General features: G+C 48.7%; 1 protein-coding gene across 1 annotated transcript in view; it reads left to right on the forward strand.

The window, feature by feature from the left end:
• Nucleotides 1-22,976, forward strand: part of LRRC75A (leucine rich repeat containing 75A) — a 95,447-nt gene that overhangs the window by 29,457 nt on the left and 43,014 nt on the right. Inside the window, exon 2 of the mRNA XM_009938243.2 lies at nucleotides 3,727-3,855. Within this exon, the coding sequence (XP_009936545.2) occupies nucleotides 3,727-3,855 (129 nt within the window). The remainder of the gene's footprint in view (nucleotides 1-3,726; nucleotides 3,856-22,976) is intronic.

Genomic DNA, 22,976 nt, shown 5'->3' on the forward strand with positions numbered 1-22,976 from the left:
GAAGCCGTGGGATAGATTGTAAATCGGCTCGGCCGCTTTGTTTTTCAAGCTAGTTACATTTGCAATCAGTGGGTGCGTTGGCCGGTTGGGTTATGTGGCCAGTTGGATTTGTTGTACTGGGGCTTTTTTGGTGCCCCAGGCAAGGGAGAACAGCCTTACATGGGTGGGTTTTTAACAGCCTCAGCTCTTTTCTACTAAATGGTGTGTTTAGAAGCATAGAATGGTTTGGGTTGGAAGGGACCTTACAGATCATTTAGTTCCAATCACCTGCCATGGGCAGGGACACTTCCACCAGCCCAGGGTGCTCAAAGTGCCATCCAACCTGGTCTTGGACACTGCCAGGGAGGGGGCAGCCACAGCTTCTCTGGGCAAAGTCAAAGTGTCAGCAAAGCTAGCGCGAACTCAGTCAGGGCTGTGGTGATGCCCCTAAAAATAACCAGGAAATCAGTACGCTGCAGACTTGCCACCTCGATTGTGGCGTGAGCTGTAGTTGCACCCTCTGACTGCTACAGCCAGTGCCTTAAGATGGAATAGATTTTTTTTTTTTAAGTGAAGATGATCATTTTCAACCTGTCTGAAGTCACAGGGCATCAGCACTTGCAACCAGTGTGCCTTCTCACGCAGTTCACTGGGGCTGGAGCATCTCCGAGCTCAGGACAGGCTCCAATTTATTGCAGAGTGCCAAGGTGTTATTGACTTGGATTTGCTGTATTAAAACACTGGGGGCAGGAGAAAGGGACCTTTTTCATGTAAATTATTAACAAATGGTGTCAATAACGAGCTGCAGACTCCAAACCTGGAGCAGCCAAGCTTGGGGGCATCGGCCAGAGGAAGGTTATCTCGGGGTGCTTTTAACACGCTCCTAAGCTGATCAAATTGCAGAATGTTGCCAGGATCTGGGGGACTGTCCCCACTCTCAACCACACGTTTCTGTCCCCGTCTGTGCCCTGGGTCTGACAGGGGTCATGAATTTCAGATAGTTGAAGCTCCTGAATTGTATTTCGAATTTTCTGCCTGGTCTTTATCCATGTATACGTATACAAAGGGGAGTTACTCAGGTCTGTGATTATCTTTTTTTTTTTAGTAGACCACATAAATCTGCTTCCTTACTGCTGTGTTGATTTTTTTATTTCCTACAACAGCAGCTATATCCAACCCTACTGCACTTTTACTTGTTGGAGCAAAAGCTGCATTTATACTGCGAGGGCTGGGAGCTGCGGTGCTTTGGCTGTAGCACGGGTTTGAGATGGACTCCGTTCTCGTATCTGCAGGGCTTAACATCTCACTGAGCTGCTCTGCTCAGCTCTGTAAGGGAGATAATGCCTCTGTGTGATGCCTCCCTTTTAAGTCCATCGTTTCTAAATGTAAGTCCTTGTGGTTGTGGGTGATAAGTGCAATATGTGTTTGTGAGATGCTCTAACGTCCTCACATGGCAAGTTCTGCAGAAGTGCAAAGTGTTCAATAAATAACAAGTTATTAGTCGAAACTATAAATAAAAAGGGAGTCAGGAAGGCTGCTTTTTGCAGGGTGATGGTGAGTAAGATCGTCCCAGGCCTGTGCTGTTTGTCTGACGCTTTTTTTTTTTAATTGAGTCACTTAGCCAGACGGAGACTCCCAGATGGCCGAACAGCACATTCCTGTTACTGACACCGAATAATTAACTTCTGTGTTTCACTTTCTCCAGCTCCACACAACAGCACCCCTGGTCCTGGGGGTCCCTCCTATATGTTGTCCCCGTAGCCAGTTGGTCTTACCTAAGAAGAGCAGCAGAGCAGCAAATGCTTTCCCCTTTATCCATGTTTCTTGCATTGCTCATTCCTTCTTCACTTGAAACTTCTATCTCATTTTTGCAGCTCAGCTCCTTTCAGCCTCTAATTCCTTGTAGATCTGGACCAGTTTGGTTTTGTGGTACCGTGATTAATCTGTGGGAGCGCTGCCATTGCTGGGCAGCAGGCCTTTTCACCCCAGCGATGTGTATTTTCAAACATCATGAAACTCTTCATGCCACGTGCCACCAGCTAGGGCCCTGGGAGGAGAACTTAGCATTTGATGCAGTTGTGGACAAGTCTCTGTCTCCAGCGTGGCTGTTCTTGGGGCTCAGAAGTAATTTTCCTCAGTGCTAGTGGAGATACAGATATGAGGATTTCATCATTGCCTGATTTTTGTGGATAGTTGAAATGATTGCTCATTTGTGCTGTGTTTTGGTTCAAGAAGTGGGAGTAGACACTCAGAGCTGGACCAGCCCGCCAGCTTACAGTCCCAGCTCTCATTGCCAGCGAGGGCTTGAAGGACAAGAGGTTGTGGCTTCCTACACAAGTGCTTGCACTGCAATGATGCTGGTGGTCGCTTCTTCCTTACCAAGTTACATCTCCACTATTCAGTGGTGGCTGTCAAACAACCGCTTCCACGTTGTTTTGCTAGTGTAGGGGCTCTGTCTTGCCAAAATGCATGGCAGAGTGGCAGGCAGGTCTCAGTGTGGGTATGTCCCTGCCCCCTGAGTCTTGTAGACATCAGCTGGAAAGTAAATGCCTTGGGAGAGGTGTGGTGGTGTCTCTGCTATGGGAGGGAGGATGCATTACCCAAAGGAAAGATGATTTTCCTGAAATGCAGTAGGACCCATGGGTCTTCATTTTGATAAATCCCATCGATACCAAATAGAGGAGGCTGCTTCTGGTCTTCACTCTTTAAAAGCGAAAGCAGGCCTTTGAAGAGAAATACAAACCATCTTATTCCTGTCGAAAATAAAAGGCAAAAGGGAAATGGCTTGCTCAAGCTCACCCAGCAAGGCAGGGCTGGAAAATGAACTCAGCTCTCCTGCAGCTCTGGTGTTGGATGGGACCTGTGAGGCACATCTCCTTGGGGGATTTGCTCTGGCCATCCTATGGGGTGACTGGTGGACCTCGCTGCAACGTGCATTCTTCTGAGAGGAGTGCTGTCCTATCTGCTGATCAGCTGCTGCTGGGGAACAAAGCATAGTGGAGATAAAATATTTGAAGTAAAAGGAGTACACTATGTAGAAGTGGTCCCTTCCTCATCCATGTGCACAAATGTATTTCATATAATGATGAGTTCTCTGCCAAAATTCCTCAAATTATTATGTCTAAGGATTGAAAATCAGAGAAAATAGTCTTGGAGGTGACCTCAGGAGGTCTGATCCATCCCCAGGGCAGGATCAGCTCCATCTGAACTGTTCCTGACACATCCCTGTCCAGTCTCCAACGGCAAAGCCTCCACCCCTTCCCCAGGCAATCTACTCCAGCACTTCGCTCTTCCCCAAACACCTCAATTTATCCTCCTGTTTCGCTTGCTGCAATTTTAGGCTCATTCCCTCCTCCCTATTCACAGCAGACCCAGAGAACATCTATGGTATATTTATTCTCCAATTCCAGTTTCAGTCTGCTCAAGCAGTCATGTTCTCTGGAGTCAACTTGCATTCTACCTTGTTGCAAGCATACTGTTTGCTCAGTGGATTTATGGCTTGTGGGTGGCGTGAGGGTGTTCATCCTGCAACCCTAATGCCACTTTGTAGAGCAGATAAAGCACAGGAGTGCAGCTTTCCCCAGGGTGACATGCTTATGTGTCCCTTCTTTGTGTTGCGTGGTGGTGGGGATTGCTTTCCTCTTGGGCTCTTCATGAGGACCATTAGTGTGGGCTAATTTTAAGATCCGTACTAGCGCTGGCTTGTGTAGCGCATCTCATACTGCTCCTTTACGCTGTTTTCTGCAGGATTTGGGAATGGAGTCAACCTCTCTGGATGATGTCCTCTATCGATATGCCAGCTTTCGAAACCTGGTGGATCCAATCACTCATGACTTGATCATCAGCCTTGCTAGATACATCCACTGCCCCAAACCGGTAGGTACCACCATGGTCACATCACACCTCCATAACTGTGCTGGCTTGGGAAACCGACCTGCTGGGAGCATGGAGCTTAGCTCTGAGTTCCAGGAAAAAAGCTTACTGGTTACTGCTGTGCTTGTGTGTCTTTGGACAGAGATGACCAGAAATTGTGGTTTGATTGCACAGTATTGGGCTTTCCCACTGACCAAGTGACGATCACCTGATGTTAGTCCTTTGGCTGTTAGCACTTTGTTTTGCAAATGATTTCTGCTTTCTGCCACTTTTTCTTTTTGTGTTAAAGACCTTACCCCATCAGGAACACTTTCTGCGTTGCAAGGATAACAGGCTGTTCCTCACCCTTGGGCAATATTTATCATGACCCCAACTGATGAGAGTGTCCTTGGCTGTGCCTTCAAGGCCAGGTTTCCAAAAAAGTGCAGCCTCCATGGGCTGCAGTTTTTGCTCATGTGTGGGCAGGTTTCTCTGTGAGCGCAGCCCCGGGCAGATGTGGGCTTTTAAAGTTCTCAGCACCGTTTTCTCACTGGCACCTATAGCAGCATGAAGGCTTTTGAAACTCCCAGGCTGTCTCCGTCCCTTCTCTTCCATGGTAAACGTGACTTTGTGTGGTGGCCACTGGCTAGTTGAATGATTAGGGCTTCTTTCCCCTTGCTTTCTTTTAAATAAGCAATATTGTCTGCGTGCAATTTGCAGAGCAGCATAGGCTTGGAAAGGTGTGAAAACTCTGAGCTCTCAAAACCCGCTGGATGAGGAGGAAGAGGGGTAAGAGAGAAGACCAAAAGCTACCAGACATTGATGACGGGAGATGTAGGTGGCATCAGATCTCTAGGGATTTTTGATCTCTTAGTCCTCCTGTGCTGCAGTTCCCTACCTGTAATTTTGGGAGGATGGCACAGCTCCGCTAAATTGCTGTCATGTGTCCTAGCACTACAGTCATGGCAACGTGTCGTGCACCAAAGATGATTTGGTTGTAGACATCTAAGATGTGTTCCTTTCCATCTAAGATGTGTGCCTTTCAGAGGAAATGGCTTTCTTCTGCAAAGTACCGTGCAGGCTGTAGGCTAAGCAGGAGCTGTCGTTGGTGATGCTCCCTCGACTCCTCTTCAGACTCCCATGACTGGACATTTCTGTCCGTGTTTCTTCTTGTCTGGTGCAGGTCAGTGTGGTGGGGAGCTGAAGGCTCATCTATCATGGCTGTGTTTTTCTTCTCCCTTGCACATTGCTTTTAAAACAAATTATGTGAATTGTTGGAGGAGGCTGAGTGATGCTTTCCAGTGAGCCCGAAGGAGGGTTTGCAGAGTTTTATGGTGGGATATCTTCATTGTAACAGCTTCACTGGGAGTGTGGGAGCTCTATGGCTTCCCTGAACTTGCTGTCTTCCCTGTGAACTTGCCAAAGAGTTCACTTTGAGCAAAAAGGAAGTCTTTCCACCCCCATAACCTGCATTTGACTCTGGTCACGCATGCAGATGTGATGGAGCTCTGTTTGAGGGCCACCAGGAACCACCTCCCAGGCTGTGTTATTCCCCACAATCTCCTTCCCCATCCTCCAAACCCTTCCCATACCTTTTTGTCCTTGGGAAAGAGCTGCCTGGAGCAGCGCCATGGCATCAATCATTCAGGTTCATTACTGCACATAAGACTTCATACGCTGATGTAACCTGGAGCTGGGAGAAGAGGTGCAAAAACCCCAGGTGGGGTGCGCACCTGAAGTTTGTGGGTCCAGGTCCTGTGATGCAGAAGGGTGCAGCCCTCCTAGAGGGCAACACCACCGGTGTTCCAGCCACATCTTGCGGGTCATCTGAGCAAGACCCAGCCACCTTTGGGGATCACAAGGTGAACCCCAGATATTTCTCGGCGGTGCCTGGAGGAGATGTGTGTATCTCCCAGCAGGTCCCAGCGAGCTCATCAGGCCTCTGAGTTTCTGCCAAGAGCACAGTTGTTGAACTCTGTAATCTTGGATTTTGTTGGGGACAAGGGGGTTGTTTGTTTGTTTTTCCCTCCTGGAGACAGCAAACTTAGAGCTAGCTCATCTGTTCTCATCTCTGCTGCTGAACTGCAAGGCATTTACCTATCCCAGGCCTCCTTTTGATTTGCACATGGCATTTTTAAGGTCTTCTTGGGAAGCGACCGTCCATAGGTGTGATGTGCATGGTGCAACGGGGCAGGGATCCGAGCTGGGACCTGCAGGCATCACTCTTCTGTTCTTACTGCTAAGAACAGGTTTTTCATTTCCTGTAAGACTGTATGAAGGATAGAGTAATTCACTGCTGGGTTTTGTGGATGTTTTTCTTCATGATAACTTCCACCACTACTTAAAAATGAGGGAAATTGCCTTTTTGAAATATTTTAAAATTCCTTAAATTTTGCTGAGGAAAACTGCGGTGATGCTTGGGGTGTGTCTGCCTGGGCTATGGTGTGAAACTGGCTCTGGAAGTGCTTCATAAAACTCTCTACACTCAATAAACCGTGTTGGGAAGGGTGGAGCAGGTGCAGCAGTGTGCAGACGGGGACATCAGGGACCCAAAGCTCCATCTCCAGACCAAGGATGGATGTCCCATGTCCTACAGCGTGAGCTCAAGATGCAGACACATCCCAGTTCTGCGTAGCTAATTCTGTACGAGGATACCAATATATGCCTTTCCCTTTTCTAATGGAGAATACGATCCTTTCCTTTCTCCTCCCCCATGGGGCAAGGAGATGGGAAACTGGAGAAACCTATTTTGACGGGCATGTTTCCAGGCAGAGAGGCCCTGTTCCCCCACTGAGGTTACCCTTTTCCAAAGCATCGTGACTAAGCTGATTTCTCCTCCACGTTTTGCCCTGGGAGACTAATGGTGAGCTGCAGCCAAGTGTGTGCTCTGCACTTCTCGTAGAAATAACCCGAGGCCGCTGACGCAACGGCGAACCGTCCCGCTGCCGAATACCTGCTTTCGCATGTCTCCCTGCATGTTTCTTCTGGCACTAAACACTGTGAAGAAGTTGGTGCCAGTGTAAGCATAGAGATGCAAATTCCTAATACTGAATCATGGACTTCTAGCAAACCATGGTGGTAAAATATGCAATAGCAAACCCAAATCAATCCAGCCCATGCAGCACTGAGGCTCTTCTGCATGAGGTGCTCCTTGTTGGATGCACTTGGTCTTCTCCCCCTTCTTTGCACAGCTTGGGGCTTGCACCATGCTGTGCAGTTGCTTTGGTGCCAGAGCCAAGGGATGGCTTCTCCGGGCCAGCGGTCCCTTTTGAGGCTGCTGCGGCAAATGCTGGCAGGTGGCAAGTGTTCACATGAGAGCTGCGACAGCTGTATTAATAGAGCAAAGAAAATATCGCCGTATTCTGCTGTGCATCGAGGCGCTCTGTCAGGGATCCTCAGGGGCTCCCAGACAGTTGCTAAGCCCTGGAGCATCCCTGGGAGATTGATGGGTGTTGCCATGGAGAGGTAAGCAGGGACTGTGCAGGTGACAAGTCCAGCAACAGCAGGACTGTGCTGCAGCTCCTCATCCATGACTTAGCCTTGCTCAGGCTTTGGGTGCTACTGGCTGTGCTTTAAACCCTCTTTTTTTTGGCAGCTCAGGGTGCTGGGTGAAAAGTAATCTCATCCCAGTATTTGGCAGCGGTTTTCTGAGACACTGATTTTCTTTATGTCCCCAAAAACCTGCATGTCTTGGTCACCTGGGTTATTTTACAGCGTCCAGTCCTCTCCTCTGCCAGACATCTTTCTCTCCCTGCAGTTTCTTTGTCAGAGACTTGGCAGTGGCGTACGAGAGCAGGAGAAAGCTCAGGGCCAGGAGTGCTGCAGAAGTTTTGGCTTTTGCTCTGCCTGCCGAAGGCATGTGGTCACATCCTGTGGCATGAATGTACATGAATATGTAGGTTGAGGCAGCTGTCACCTTGCCCACATCCATGCAGAAGTGGGACAGATGGGGCTGACCTGGACCCTGGTCCCTATTAACTGCTCTATTAAATACATGTCTGCTCGGGGTTATGGGGTCTTGCTTTCCTCCTCCCTCCTGGAGAGAGCACTCCCCTGGCTTTCTGTACATTGCTCTTTCCACTCAGCCTCTATTGATACCACCCTTAGCTTAAAGGTGACCCCTTGGGCTCTCCTCTGAGCGAAAATAAAAGTTCAATCATTTTTCCGAGCTCTGGGTAAACACATTCTGGTCTGTGTGGCCAGAAGAAAAGTTGGCCTGGGCTGTCCAACATGGCTGTGGCTCAACACAGTTCAGTGGATGCTTATTCCAGCGAGTAAATTCAAACCAGCAGCTAGGCAAAAAATGTAACTTGTACTGGAGGAGCTGGAGTGCTTTGAATGAGCCCCAGCGCACAAATCGTTTGGGTGAGCTTTCGTATGGACGTCAGGGTATGTCATGCCAAGGCTGGGCTGTGTCTCTCCAGACCCTGCTGAGATCCCAGACCTTCCCCAAGGCACTTGTGTTCGGGTGACTTTTGCTAAAGGAGCCAAGCAAAAACTCCACTTGGAAGTCAGGGTTTGGATTTGGTCCCATCCCTATATAAACGTATAATGCAGTTCAACCAAAGCCGAGTGTCTTGAGTGCCCCTTCCTCGAGGGCCTGGGACGTGCCTGCAGCACGCCCATGTGGCATCTCCAGAAGCGCCGATGGAGCCATGCGAGAGCAACCACCCAACTCCAGCTGTGGTTTGACGGGTTGCTATCTGGCGGGGAAGCTTTCAGATTAAATAATTGCTGCCGTTGCACGTGGATGTTTTGTTGAGTGGTGCCCATAGATGTTGCACTCCATATTTATCGCCTTGCATAGCTATTGTAAACCTTGGGTGTTGATTGTGCCTGAGAAGGGGCAGTTTTGCTCTTGAGGAAACTCTCTAACAAATTGTGCAGCCGTGCTTTTCCAACGGGATGTTTGCATAGGATCAAAGCCATTTGAACAAGTGTTTTCTTCCCCATAGCCATGACCTTGGGGCAGTCTTTTATCTTCCTGCCTCTCTCCAACCCCAGCCTCATGGAAAGGTGCGTGGCGGGTTCCTCAGAAAGTGGCTCAGCCCCAGGCACAGCCTGCTGGGGGCCAGGGTAAGGAGGTGGTCAGTGCTGCTGGGGCTGTCAGCCCCCGGGGCAATGTCTGTCTGTCCAGGGTTGCCCCATGAACGGGGAAAGGGGACAAAATGCTTTAGCAAAGCTGCGTGGCATGGGACGGAGCTGCCCCGATGCCCCGTGTCTTTCCTGCAGCTGCTCAGGTTTCCAATGGGGGTTGTTCCAGGCGAAGATGCTGAAAACACAAACGCACAAGGAGCAAAGGGCCCCCGTAAAAAATTCACAGCTCTTTTTGCCAGCAGGAATATCTGGACGTAAACTATTGGAAAATTAGACTGGTTTCTTTTTCCACAGACCAAAGCCACGTGTATGGATGACTGATGACCGTGACAGGGAGTGAGTCAGGCTTTCCTGAGGTTTGAGGACTTGTTGAACGCGGGATAAGTGCTGAGCAGAGCCAAGGGAGAGGAGAAAGTGAAGCCTTGGGCAAAGGCTGCTTTTTTCCCCTGCGACCTTTGGGTGTTTGATTGCACCAGCTCTTACTGTCCTGGGGATGCACCGTGGAAGCTCCTCCAACCCCTGCAGGCTACCCAGAGTAAATCCGAAGAGAGATTTTGGCTTTGCTGATCCCCATCCTGCTGCGTTCTGTGGAGGAAGGCTGTTCTGCTGGTCGGTGGCCAGGGAATAGCTGGCAGAGCAGCTTAGCAAAACCCTGTCCAAAAGTCCAGCTTTGCCTGTCCGTTCTTCTGTTGGTGCCCACACCTCTTAGGCTGCAGCTTGACGAAGAAGACAGGTGGAAGATGCAATCCCCTTTGCACGTAGGGTGCTAGGTATGGGCAAACATCTGGGCGTGGAATCTGTGAGCAACAGATAACCTGGTCCTCGGCTTCCCCACCAAAATCCGTGGTGTTTCAAGAGATGTGGTGACAGCAATGTGTAAGGGAGGGCATTTAAAAACTCTTCTAAGCAATTGGTGCAGCTGGAGAGGTGATGTGCTGGGACTGGAAGCAAAATGGATTTTGCCCGTGTAGCTCTGGGTAGAGTGAAGATCTATTTCTGTATTTGCTTCTGTGTCATTTGAGAAATATACACTTAGCCGCATCCCTGGCTCAGATGTCTTTTCCAGCATGAGCTCTAAATTGATGAGTTTTGCAGTGTGGGTTTGATTACATGAATTGTCACCCATGAAAACAAGAAAGTATAGAAGGAAAAAGTGGTTATTGTGACCTGGGTGAAATAATCTATTTCTGACTCTTCTTCAGCCCTGTGGTATAAGGATTTAACTTACAGATGATGTTGGGTTTTTTATGCCCTGCATTTTTAAAATGTTATTTCTGATGGAGCTGCATTGAAGCTAGAATGAGTATTTTTCCTCTTATTTACTATCCTGGGTGCTGTGACATGTGGCTGAAAACGTATTAATAAACTCAGTTTATACAGGACGAATATAATCAGGATGTCATGACCACCAGCTCGATGCCTTTATCTGCAAAGCAAGTGCCTAATCCAGCTCCTCCACCATGCGTGTTATTGTTTGATCTTGAATTCGAATTATCATTCCAGGATTCTGACATCACCCTCATTTTTGTAGGAGTGTGAGCTGAAATTATAGGTGTGAAGTGGTGACATGCTGAGGGACACTCAGGCACAGTCTGTTGGGTGAGCTTGTCACCCTCGAAGAGTTTCTTACCTTCGCCTTTTGCCATTAAATGTGCAAGGAAAATGCATCTCAAACATCTTCTTGCTAAGCTCTCAGATTCCAGATGCAAAATGCTACAAGAGCACTAAGTATTATTTGTTCTTTGCTGTAAGAAAACATCATAAAAAGAAGCTGATTTTTGAGTGCAAACCGTCTAGACCCCCAAATACCTGGTATAAAAGCAAAGGGGATGATGAAGATTCAACTAAGTCAATTGTATTCTGTATTAATGGCTCTTTTTTTCCCCCCCCGGTCTTGCTCCAAGTGTGAAGATCACTCTTTATGGGTATTGAAGACATCTGCAAGACATTAAAATATCATGCAGTGTGAAACAGGCTGCGAAGCTCAGACCCCACTAATAACAACTCTGGTTCTTTCCTAACTTAACGTGTCATACCCTCTGCTCATTTTTGCTTTACAAGAAGAGAGATGTTCCCTGAAGCCGTTGTGTGTGAGCTAAAGCTAAGCAGAGTGCCTTGGAAATAGGGGAAAATTACACTTAAGGTTTCTCTTTGTAAGTTGTTTGTTTTTTTTTTTAATATTAAAGGTAAAAGGGAATAACGGTGAGGTCTAGATGGGCTGTGATGGTACCGCTACTGGCAAATTACTGGTTTTGTATGTGAAATGGGACTGCAGAGGGAGAGGAGATGTGCCCAGCCTCAGCCTCCTTGTCTGAACCCCGAGTGATGCGAGGAAGCCTCTGCTGTCCTCGTCCCTCCCTGCCTGATGAATTTGCACATGGGGATGTCGAGCAGTTAATCGCGGTCTGATCCGTGACGCTCTTCTGCTGGCGTCTCTCTTTCTTTTTCAAAAGCACGCCTTGCCAGCATCAGCGGGGAAGCGGCAGGGTGCAGCCCTTTATTTAAGCACATTCATAGCGTGGGGTAGGAACCCAGAGAGAGTGTTCCTGTCCTTTCCCTGACATTTTAATGGTTTAGGGTTTGTGGGGTTTTTTTTTTGATTAACTGTATTTCAAGCAATAGCACCTTATAAAGATGCTATATCTGTATTCCCCCCACAGCACCAGTGTCATGGCTGGCTTCTCTTTGTGCAAGACACCGTAATTTTTTGTTGGGGTCGTGTGTGTGTAGGGTTTGTCTGCCCTTAACCCCAGGGCTGCTCTTTTTTCCCGTCTCTGAGGCAGTGTGTGACGGGGCAACCCCCCTTTCTGGCTAGCTAGTATCTCCCTTGGATGTCTGGGCTAATTTGTGAAAATTATGGCCTATTTATGAAAATCAGGTATCACTTTATGGACTTTTATACCAGTTGTATCTCCGAGGGATGTTCAGCTTGTGATGGGAGTTGAGCCTGTTAGGTGCAGAAGAGGCAGGCGTGGGGGAGCAGCCTGGGGAAGTCCACCCGACATGCCCTGTTATCACTGCCATAAAAAATTCCCTTGGATTAAGAAGTATTGATTTTTTTATGTAATTGGGCTAAGGCATGGCAGTGTGTGCAACTCTTAGTGCAGTGTGGAGAGACAAGTCTTTCTCGCCTTCCCAGCTACTGAACTGATACTGTGTAGAGGTCAATGAATAGAGAATCTGTGATCAGAAAGTCTCTGAAATGCTGCAGCACAATTTGGGATGAAAGAGGCTGTATAAACACAAATGGTTATTGGCGAGCTGACGGAAGCTTTTTGAAAAAAAAAAACAAAAGGTCCAGTGTGGCTAGAGTGACTTTTATCAAACTTTTATCTTTTTGTCTCTTTTGGGTTGCTTAAACCCAAAATCTCCATGCCAGCTGGCCCCTCGCTTAGTTCCTGTAACAATAACACGACCTTTCCTAACCACGGCCCAGCCATCTGCAAACCCTCCTAAATGCCGCAGGGTGGATTTTGTCAGCTTGGAGATGGATTTTGCAATGCCTCCAAAATGTCAGGTGCCACACGAGCCAGCACGTACACAGCTTCCCCTCTTCTGCCAAGCAGTTGAGAGCATTTTGTGTGACACCAGTTGTCAGTGATGGGCATCACCATGCAGGTCAGAGCTGGAGCAGAAGATTAAAAAAAGAACCAGGAGCAGGAAAAGACATTTCACGGTGTCCCCATCTTTCCTCAAAAGGCAGCAGTTGCCAAGCACCTCAAGTAAACTTCAGAGCTGAATCCAAAGCAGAAGAGAAGGGGACAGGTCAGCACAAGTATTTTTAATGCCAAGAAGAGAAGGAAAAGGTCTGTGGCTGCATTTTGGAAGGATCTACCAATTCCGAACAGTGGGTCAGTTGTTTCTTCCCCATCTCCTTGTTTCTCTTCCCAATTTCTTCTCTAGAGAAAAAACCCCACAGGAGATGATACAGACCACCACTGCCCCTGCTCTTGATTCTCCCATTGATGCTTCATGGCTGGACAGAGAAGAGGCTTCTCTCACCTTGCTTCTTGGTGGCCTCCCCTTCCTTGTGGGCAAGAGAAAGAGCCATAAGAGATGTTCTGCTGTTGGTCGTGATGAGCAAGGCTCACTTCTAGTTTTGGTGAAGTCTCTTGGAGAAGGCTCTAGTATCTATTCAAGGAGTAATGGCTTTAAACTAAGGGAGGGTATATTTAGACTAGATACAAGGCAGAAATTTTTTACAATGAGGGTGGTGAAACCCTGGAACGGGTTGCCCCGGGAGGTGGTGGAAGCCCCATCCCTGGAAACATTCAAGGCCAGTTGGACAGGGCTCTGAGCAACCTGATCCAGTTGAAGATGTCCCTGCTCACTGCAGGGGGGTGGGCTAGATGACCTCTAAAGGTCCTTTCCAACCCAAAGCATTCTATGATTCTGTGATTGTGGCAGCACCTGGGGCTCAGCAGCTCTGCCTTGACATAAAAGAAGAAACTATATCTTTACATGAGGTGCTGGGGAGTTTCAGATTGTCTTCTGGAAAATATTCATTCCTCACCCCACACTTTCTTGTTTATGCCGTCTCCTGTGGTGAAGCCAGACCTTACCTGCCTCTTCCTTAGAACCTCAAGTCTGTATAAGAAATAGTTGTTACCTGCCTGCTCTGCACCTCTGCCTGCAGACTGATACTACCTTTCCAAGAGGGTTGACAGAGGCAGCATTTTTTGGTCTTTGAAATTTCAGAAAATTCCATCTGTTAATACATGGGAAGGGTTTGCTGCTCAGCCCTGTTGATGTGATAAAGCATAACGAGACTGAGAGCACATGAATGTGGAAAGCATCCGAACCAAGTCCCTGGTCTCTTACTCAGTGCATTGCTCCTCTCCAAAAAATGTCACTTAAGCAGCACGTTGAAGAGCCACTCGCACGCAATCCATGCCACACAACCAATTTGGGTCAAGCAGACTTTGTCTGATTTTGTCCCTCGATCCCAGAGAATCACAGAATGGGGCTTATTGCTCAGAAAAGCTGTGATGAAGAAGGATGAACCACTGAGGCTGAGCTTCTTTCACTAGATCGGCAAGGGCTGTAGCTGCCCTGATTTAATTTAAATCATTTCGAAGGACTCTTCTGGCACAGCTCTGGCAGCCAAGAGTTGCGTGTCATTGCACAGATCTACTGGTGCAAAGGCAGGTTCCATCTCCATCCCGAGCTGAGCATCTGGGACCGTCTGCCCTGCCACGTGCTTCCCCTGCAGCCTCTGATAACACCAGGTAAGCGTCCCTGAGGGAGATGACGGATGAAGAAACAGGTACCTCATTAAACAGTAACAACATATTTTATTGATGTTTTCTGATGGCAATTGATGTTTGAGTTCAGCTCATTTAGCTTTTAATCAGAACATAATTTACCGTAAAGGAAGGAAGTGTATTGATTCCCTGCCTCCTCATGGGAGCGTTAATTATTTACCTTGAGAACTGAAGAGTGTGTGGTGGAGACCTCTCCCGTAGTATGGCTGGAGGGGAAAGCTGGGTGCCTTTGGCTCTTGGATGGGTATTTTAATATCTATTTCCAGCCTAACTCACAGGTGTGTGAATACAAAGCAAGCAAATGGTCTGCTGGCAATGTGGATTTATAGAAATGAATGGTTTAATAAGGAGAATTTGAGGGTTTTAGTAAGGAGGGGTTTGCTCTCTATTGCTAGACCGCTGCTGGTGGCTGAGGAATTGCCCAGCCATGGATTACGGCCACATCTAACTTGGTTCCTGTGTGCCAGGCAGAAAAGTCCTGCTCACTATTTGTCAAGATGGGTGAAGGAAGCTCTGATAGATATTACAACCCAGTCTCAGCTGTTCTGGGCCTGCAAGCAACTGGTACATTCGTTTTTCAACCCTGACTGCCGAAGGCCCAGGACTCATTTTAGTTGGCCCTGCTGCATCCTGGTGGGACTGCTGCTCTCCTGCAAACCCGGGGCAGTTCCCAGCCTCTGGGGGAAGGGATGGAGATGGTGACGTATCCAGAGTCTCTGGAAGGGCAGAGAAGCAAGCCCTGCTGAGGAGCATGTGGAACTTACCTAGCGAGGCTTAGTGGCACTGAATGATGTACGTGGGGGATCCTACACGATGATGCAGTTGTCTGCCCCAAATCCTGCCTTGGTCCTGTGCCATCAACCTGAAGAAAACTCCATTGGTTTGCATGTAGTCCAAATTTCAGCTTCTTTGCTGGGGAGCATGGTCAGCCATTGCAGGGGCTTTCAGAGGTGCTGAGTACCCGTGAAGTTTCAGGTTGACCTGAAAGCCCTTGAGGATAAAACACTGTTACTGCCAAGCAGCTCTCTGTGCACTTTCCTTCCTGGTTCCTCAAGCCCTGTATGAAGAAGGGAAAGAGCATTATCAACTTTTCACAGCAGGGGAAAGCAATGCCTGGAGTTAGGAAGGGCTGTGCACAACACTGCACTCCTCAGGGCTGAACCAAAACACCTCTGGGTCTTGGAAGCGCTCGCATTTCCACTGCTGATCCTGGAATTTGAAGAGTTACTCATGATTAGCCTGTCCGCAGCATCACAGCTGAATTGATGGATGCTTCAGGCTATTTCTTGGAGCAAGGAGAAGTTCTGCCCTTTGCTGCTGATTTCCAAGCTCTGCCTTTGCAGCCCCCAGCACAGAGTCACCTTGCTGGGACAGCTCTGCAGCCCCTCGGAGTTTTGCTGTGCCAGGTCTTGGAGATGCTTTCACCCAGCCAAATAGAGATGTATCGGTGAGCAGCATTGCAGATTTGAGGTGGGTCAGGACCCCATGGGGTGCTGATGAGGTGAGAGGACCCCCTCTGTCTGGCTCACCCCACGTGTACGCCGTGTCCTCCTTCCCTTGGGGATCACCAGGTGATTGCTCCTTCCAGAGGGGATGCAGGTGCGCAAAAGACAAAAAGTAATAAAGAAATGCAAAGAGCCAAGGCCTGGCAGGTAGGGGAGCTGCCAGCAGGATTTTCAGTGATTGCTCCCCATAGATGACAAGGACTGTGATTTCTGGCCAAAGTCCAGCAAGTGATTATCTCACAGTTTGGGATATTTGGAGATTTGGGTAAAAGCTTTATCCCACCCTTTCCATCTTCAAAGAGTTTTGCAATCATTAGGCAATTTGCTAATCCTCACGATTTCTCTGTCAGTTTCCCTTTTCTCCTCTCCATCCAGCTTTCCGGGAAATCCCCAGTACAGCACTTGTGTCTGCGTCTGTAGTTCCATATCTGCTTGGAGCAGCTGATGAAGTGACCCCACTCCCTCAAGCCTCGCTGCATCCCAGAGCTGTTGCTGGGAGAGCTTGGTGGGAGCGCAGCCACTGCTATCAGCTGCTGCTTCATTACCATGATCTTATCTTGCTTTTTTTTTTAAAAAAAAAGACAATTTCCAGTTCTCTGGTGCCTTTGAGGGCCCCGTGGTGGCTGATGAGCTGAAGGCGAGCGTGGCTCTGAGGGTTATGCCCTTGCACTGGGATTCACGGTTCTGTGCCCGCCTGCAGCAGGGACCAATGGGGACTGGTGCGAGGGGGTTGCTGCCGTCCCTTCCCAGGCTCTCATGGACGTCATGAGGGTCCCAGGGGTTGTGGTGAGGGGCTGAGAGCCCCCACGGAATGACATAAATATTTGCAGTGGTATCCTGGGGACGCTCCTGCTCTCCTCCAACAGCAATAACGGACTGGCCTGGGGTTTGCTTCCCGTGGGATCCCGTGCAGTGCAGCTGAGACACAGGCTCTGTAGGAGACTTGTTGGGCTGGGAAAATCTCTATATGCTGTCCTACATCTGGATATAAATAACCAAATAATCTACTTCTGGTTTAACACTGGGGTGAGAGGGGTCCAAAGAATGGCGAGCAGTTCCTGCATTTAGCAGCAAAGGCAGGTGCTGGGCTCCAACATGCGGTTCCCAGTGGGATGCCCTCTGAGAAATGCCAGGTCCTGCAGAATGAGCAGCTAGGGCAGGGTCTGGCTGCAGAGCCATGTTTGCTCAGGGCAGGATGGTGGGAGTTGTCATGGACACTGTGCAAAGCTCCATGCACTCATCATTCTCCAGCATCCATCTCCATCCTGTGCGCATCACCCCCGAGCAGGGTCTGAGAGCCTGAAGAGCAAATGGAGGAGCCCTCCTGGTGACACATCGCTTGCTGCAGCCTGGGGCCACGCAGGTGGATAGGGACAGCAGGGCTGTAGGTGGTGGACGATGCTCTTTGCCAAAACAAAGGGGAGCTTTGCCTGCAAACCGCGTTTGGACAGTGGCCGTGAGTGATGGGGAGCACGTGAAGCCCACTGGGAAGGGCCCAGGGGCTCTGCGTCCCACAGGACTCCCAGATCAACCCTCCCTGTCTGTGCGGGTGGGAGGATGGTGAGTGCCATCATACACTGACTGCGGTAGACGTTAGAGGTCGGCACCTCTGACCCCTCGTCCCATTTGCAGTCCGGCCAGTGCAGCACCTTGGGTGTTTTTCTGCCTTTGCTGTTCTAAAGCAGCTACAATGATTAACTCCCCGAGTTGGTTGTTTGCTGAGGTATTTCCAGAGTAATCAATGGCTCTCTTGGAGTTTTAGCTTCTTGCTTTGTTTTATGGTAACTCCCTGCATCTATCAGAAGGCTACAGATGCATTTGTCATTAAAAGGGTGGTCCAGTGACCCCTCCAGGAATGAACACTGGCATCTAAATGGCCTTTCCATTAGTGACTTTGTTTATAGCACTGAAGTGGGTCCAATTTATTTGCCTGAGGATCTTGCTGTGTGTGTGGGGAGCACATGGTGGAGTGTTGATGCTCAAAAGCCTCCTCTGAGGATGCAGTCAGTGGCGTTAGGCATCGCAGCACGGGGCAATGCCGCTGATGGGTGCAAAGCAGCACACGGATCCCCTGCCGTTCCCCATGTCGTTCTGACTGCTGCTCATTTATCCTCTGCTGCGGAAGCTAAGCCGGGTACCCTCCAATAGCTCTCACAAAAGATTTTTATATTCTTTTTTGCAATTTCCCTTTCTCTTACATGCTCCCCCCAGGGCCATCTATCACCTCGAATTTTATTGCCTCCTTTAATTGCTTCTCTGAAGTCCAAGTGTAATATTACTCCAGGATCCTTTTGAATAACTTCCTGAGCTGCTGCGATCCCGTTCATCTTGTACTTCTGGCTCTCTCGATAAGCCCTATTGTCCGTTGCTTTTCATTTTGGTGTGTCAACACTGAATCTAATGCATTGCACTTTGGCTTTGTTGTCAAAGCGGATGATGAGCGCTTCTTATAGCGGTATCTGAGTGGCAAAATTGGTTTCCATTTCTTTGTTTCTACAGATTTCCTCTTTCAGTGTTCTGCTACTGCTGCAGCTTTGCCAGCTCCTAATTTGGGCTAGTTCAAAGCAGGGTTTAATTAGCGGGGTCTTTGGTACCCTGCAATTGTCCTAGGTGAGCACGCAGTGCTGCGTCAGGATGCCAGTATAGGTGTCCTCAGCCATGGGTTTCCCAGGTTTGGCAGTAGCTTTGTGGTGTCAGGCCAGTCCAGAGCTGGAGTGGTCTGGCCGTTTTCTGTAAGAGCTGAACAGGATCAAATCCTTTACTGAGAGCTTAACCTTGCTGGTGCTCAGTCCCTTGCTGGTCATCTTATGGAAGTGAACGTCCACTCCCATCTCTGCAACCAGCATGTGATGGCAAGACGTGGCGATCTCATGACTGTGTGGTTTGGGCTGAGTTGGGGAGAGGGTTTGCACCACTGATCTGTTGGAAGCAGAGGATTTGGGTTTTTTTGAACTGTGAAGTTATTGCATACAGTGTGCCAAATGGCCGAGTATTTGGTTGATTTGATCAAGGCCAGTTGCTCCTTTTGGACCAAGCAGTTAGTGGGACCTTCTGGAGACGGACTGCAGTGAGCATGGTGAGGAGCGAGGAGTCAGGCAGTTACCCTCAGCCGAGAGCCTGGTTATCCCTGTGGGCACCTCCCGCCCCAGGCTGAGGCCACTTATATTTTGCACCAGTTGTTGACTTTCTCCCTCATTAAGTTTTATGCTGTTATCAGCCAGGACTCCACAAAATGTTAATTTTGCTGTGCTTGCTGCCAGAGCTGATGCTGTGTGCCCTGGCAAGGACTATCTGCCATCTGCTAAGGGACACCTTCAGCCACTGCTCCTACCAGCGCGTCAGGCTTCTTCAATACAGTGGTGAAGACCAGAAGTGCTGCTTAAGCTATGTGCTCTCAGCCCAGGCCTTGCAGCTAATCATAGCTCCAACATTCAATGAGACTTTTGCAAAAGTATTTTCAGCTTGGGGTGACGTTGTGCAGTAGCTGGGGCTGTCATTCCTGTTTCTACATACCTGGCCTGATAGCTGCAGGCCTGGGCACGGGGTTTGAGATTGTGGTGGGGGGTTTGGTTGCTGGGTTTGGGTTTTGCCAGGTAACAGGATTAGTTTTCTGATCAGGAATGCTGATGAGAAGTGGTTCCTCAGTTCTTGCAAGATCTCCAAAGTGCTCTTCCTGTACAAAAGGCTTGCTGCTGGACAGGAAGTTGTACTTTCTGATAAGGTTTTATTAAAGTATAGTTTATTGCTTGATAGAAGGTTGGTCCTTCTCCTCCTCCTCCAAAATAAGCCATCTTTTCATTTGCCTTTTATTTATGCTACTTTAGACAGTTGCTTTTACCTCTGCACTTCTTTAAGAGGGAATTTTTGATGGTAAAGCCTATATCCTAGCAAGCCAGAAGGAAGGGTTTCCAGTATCAACAACTTTCCTTATCCAAACAGCATCTGGAGCTGTTTGGCTGGTTTGCATTGCTTCTGTGCAACTTCTGTGTGTATGCAGTTCTGTTTCCGTGTAACTCTTGACATACTCTGAGTTGAATTTCCCACAACCCACTTCCTAATATTTGAGATAGTTTTATACGAAGGTACCTCTAGATTAGGTGATTTGAAATAAGATACAGTAGCTCATCTGATGCTGGGCTTTGACCTTCTGTAAGCCCTGTTGAGTTCCTGTGGACCTGCAGTGGTCATTGTAAAATACAACATTGTAGAACAGAAATGAGAGATTTGTCCAAGGTGGAGACGCTCCTCTCCTGGCAGAGCCTCCCAGAAAGGGAGCCGGCTGTAGATGGTAATTTGACAAGCTCTGCAAGGGTCTTGCTAGCGGTTCCCAGGTCCATGACCCAAATCCCACGCCTCATGGACCCAGCTCCACCCCCAAGTGCCCTACTGCATTGGGAAACAGGAGCTTGTTTGGTATTGTCTTTTCAAACCTCCTGCTGCTACATGGATGGCTGGAGAGGGAGCATAAGCAGAGCTTAGGAAGGACTCTGCAGCAAGCTCGCTGCTGGAGCTGTGCTGAGAAAGGGGTCACCAAACCCAAATATGAATTTCCCATGCCAAAAAAAAAAGCATTTTTCCTGTAAGAATCCAAGTGCCTCATCTCATGTAAGAGATCTTCATTGTCTTCCAGGACCAGCCAGTCTTTTCTTGGCCATTTCATAATGTGAATTAATCCTGGGGCACATCCTTCCCTTACAAAAGCCGTCGGAGCGTCTCTGCTGCCAGTGAGTGCTTGGCCCTAACCTGGAGCAGGGGAAGCCCCGGGTCGTGTTTGGCCCCATGGCTGCGTACCTGGGGAAACTCAGGAAAGATCGAGTGGATTAGTTGTAGTGAACCCTGCTGGGAACAACCTCATTCTTATTAAAATGGCCTCTATTAAATTTGTTCTGTTTCTCCTCTAATTTTAATTAAAATGGCCTTGTTTTTATTTAAAAAAGAATTTCTGCACGGGTGTATTGGGTGGTCAAATGGACCCAGTTAAAGCCACAGTGTCACTTTATTTGGATTTTGTTTTCCTCTGTGTGGACAAGATGTATCACATCCACCATGCCCCTGTCTGCTTGCCTTTGGGCATCATCCACCTCATGACTCATTCCCCACATGCTGGGGTCTCTTCCCAGAGGAGTCTGAAGCAACAGAGAGGGAATTGCAATACCCTTACAGTGTTATTTGAAGGACCCCTCCCTCCCTGGGGAGCTCTTCCCTACGGCATGATGGGGATTTTTCCAGGTGCATTTTCATGCCTTGCCCAAGGAGCTTGGTGACCAACTAGCCATGCAGCAAGAGGACTTTGTTGCTGGCGTGTTTCCTCCCGGCACATGTGGATGGGGTTGTAGGTAGGAGCAACCACCAAGCTTCTTGTGGTGGGACGACCTCACACCAACCTGGGTGCTCGCTGCCAGCTGGGCATTGGCATGTTTTGGCCTCTGGTAAGAGGGAAATGGTGGATTTTAGCCTTGCCTACCTCCTTGGCTCCTGGTCTCGCAGGAGTAGGACAATTCGCTGGAGAAAACTCCATCAAGGCTTCAAAAGGGAAGTCTGGCAGTGGCTTGCGGGGGCCGGGGCTGGCTGCAGCACAGATGTCTGCGTCCAACAATAGGCTGCAGTTTAGCCCCATGCTTTGAAAGCGGGGGGGAGGGGGAAAAAAAAGAAGAAAGGAAAGAAAAAAAGAAAACCAGAAAGCCGTTAGATGACTTCCGCTCTGCATGACTACATCAAAAGGGAAGGCGTCGTAAATTCAGTTTCTATTAAACCCTGGGCCCCGGTGCCCAGGAGCAGGATGCCGTTCTGCTGCCAGCAGCCAGGGAAAGCCCTTTGCGGGGCCACAGGAGCAGCTGCAGATTTTGAGTGGGCAGAGCTTTTTCCCAGCTGCTGCGTTGACCTGGGTCGGGTTCAGCCGCTCTGCGCTGGTGGATGGTGGACGTGGCTTTCACTTACTAATTGCCTGAGATGTGTCCTGGTGCCTCCTCTTGTGCCATCCTAGTAGGTATGTGGAGGTCCCTGTGGCCTGTCAGCTTTGGCACACGTTAGGGATCTCCTGGTGTGAAAGCTTTGCACGCGGGGACGTTTCATGGTGCTGAGATAACATTTCCTCTTCATTTTGTTGTCATCCTTTCCAAACCCCAAACTTTATCCCTGCATCAGCATGGGTTACGTGGATTTGTACTCCTTTGCTTCATGCTGATGTGTAATAACTGAGGATGATCTGTCCTAGGGCTTCCTAGAGCATCTCTCACTGTTTTATGTCTTTCTTTTACTGGGTAATAACTCTGTTTACCATTGTGAACATAGGGTTTTTTTCTCTCAGCTGTGGCTTGGTTTTTTTATTTTGCTTAATAGTCCAAACTATTATCCCATTGTCCTAGTTAATCTCCCAAGACAAATAAAACAAGGAGGAGGATTTGGAAAGAAATCTATCATCCTCTGTATTTTCTGGGTATGAAATAGGTGATGTTTTAAGGGTCACCGTCCCCTGAACTGTATGGGAAGCAAACGTCTTGGCTGAGGGATCTCCACACCAAAGATTTCGCATGTGGGGGATGGTGCTCCCAGGAGGAGCGCAGGTCCCCTGGGCTGGGGCTGCAGCGGTCTGTGCGTGGACACAGCTTGCTGCGCACCGGAGCGGCAGCTGCGAATCCTGCAGCGTCCAGAAAGGAATGCTTGAAGTTTTAAAAGTTTTTTAAAAGAAACAGAAAAGGGAAAAAAAAAATTTAATTTTAATGAAGTCAAATCATGGTTTTGGAGGCCGGGTTGGGACTTTTTACATGTTCAGATTTGCAGTACAGAGCCTTTTTTTTTGCCCAGAGACTGATTGCAAGTGACAGAGACATCGGACTATGTCATGATGCAAGCAAGAACCTGTGCTTCCTCCGACCCGAGACAATGGCTAATTGTTCTAATTTAGGTCAATCCACTGCTGTGCTGCAGCAGGAATTCTTTACCAGGGTTCTTGAATCATTAATGTTGGCCCTGGTGCAACCCCTCCAGGGCTCTGCACACCACCAGGGATTCTGCTGCTGGGAGGGGAGCGGGTGATTCATTTCTTAATGGAAACAAATTAATTTGCAATAATGTCTTTATCACAAGGCTTTCACATGCTTGGTGTCCTCCTCCGAGCTCCCTGGCTGCTTCTTTTGGAGCAGCCCTGAAATTCGGGTTGTGAATACAGCTCTTACCTCCTTGCGTCGCCCAGGTGTCATTGCCACACGGTGATGCAAGGAGGGCAGGCAGTGACACCGCGGTTGTTTATCCCCAGTGAAAACACGGTCCTGTTCATCCC

Source organism: Opisthocomus hoazin, chromosome 20, assembly GCF_030867145.1.
Source record: "Opisthocomus hoazin isolate bOpiHoa1 chromosome 20, bOpiHoa1.hap1, whole genome shotgun sequence".
Classification (NCBI taxonomy): Eukaryota; Metazoa; Chordata; class Aves; order Opisthocomiformes; family Opisthocomidae; genus Opisthocomus; species Opisthocomus hoazin.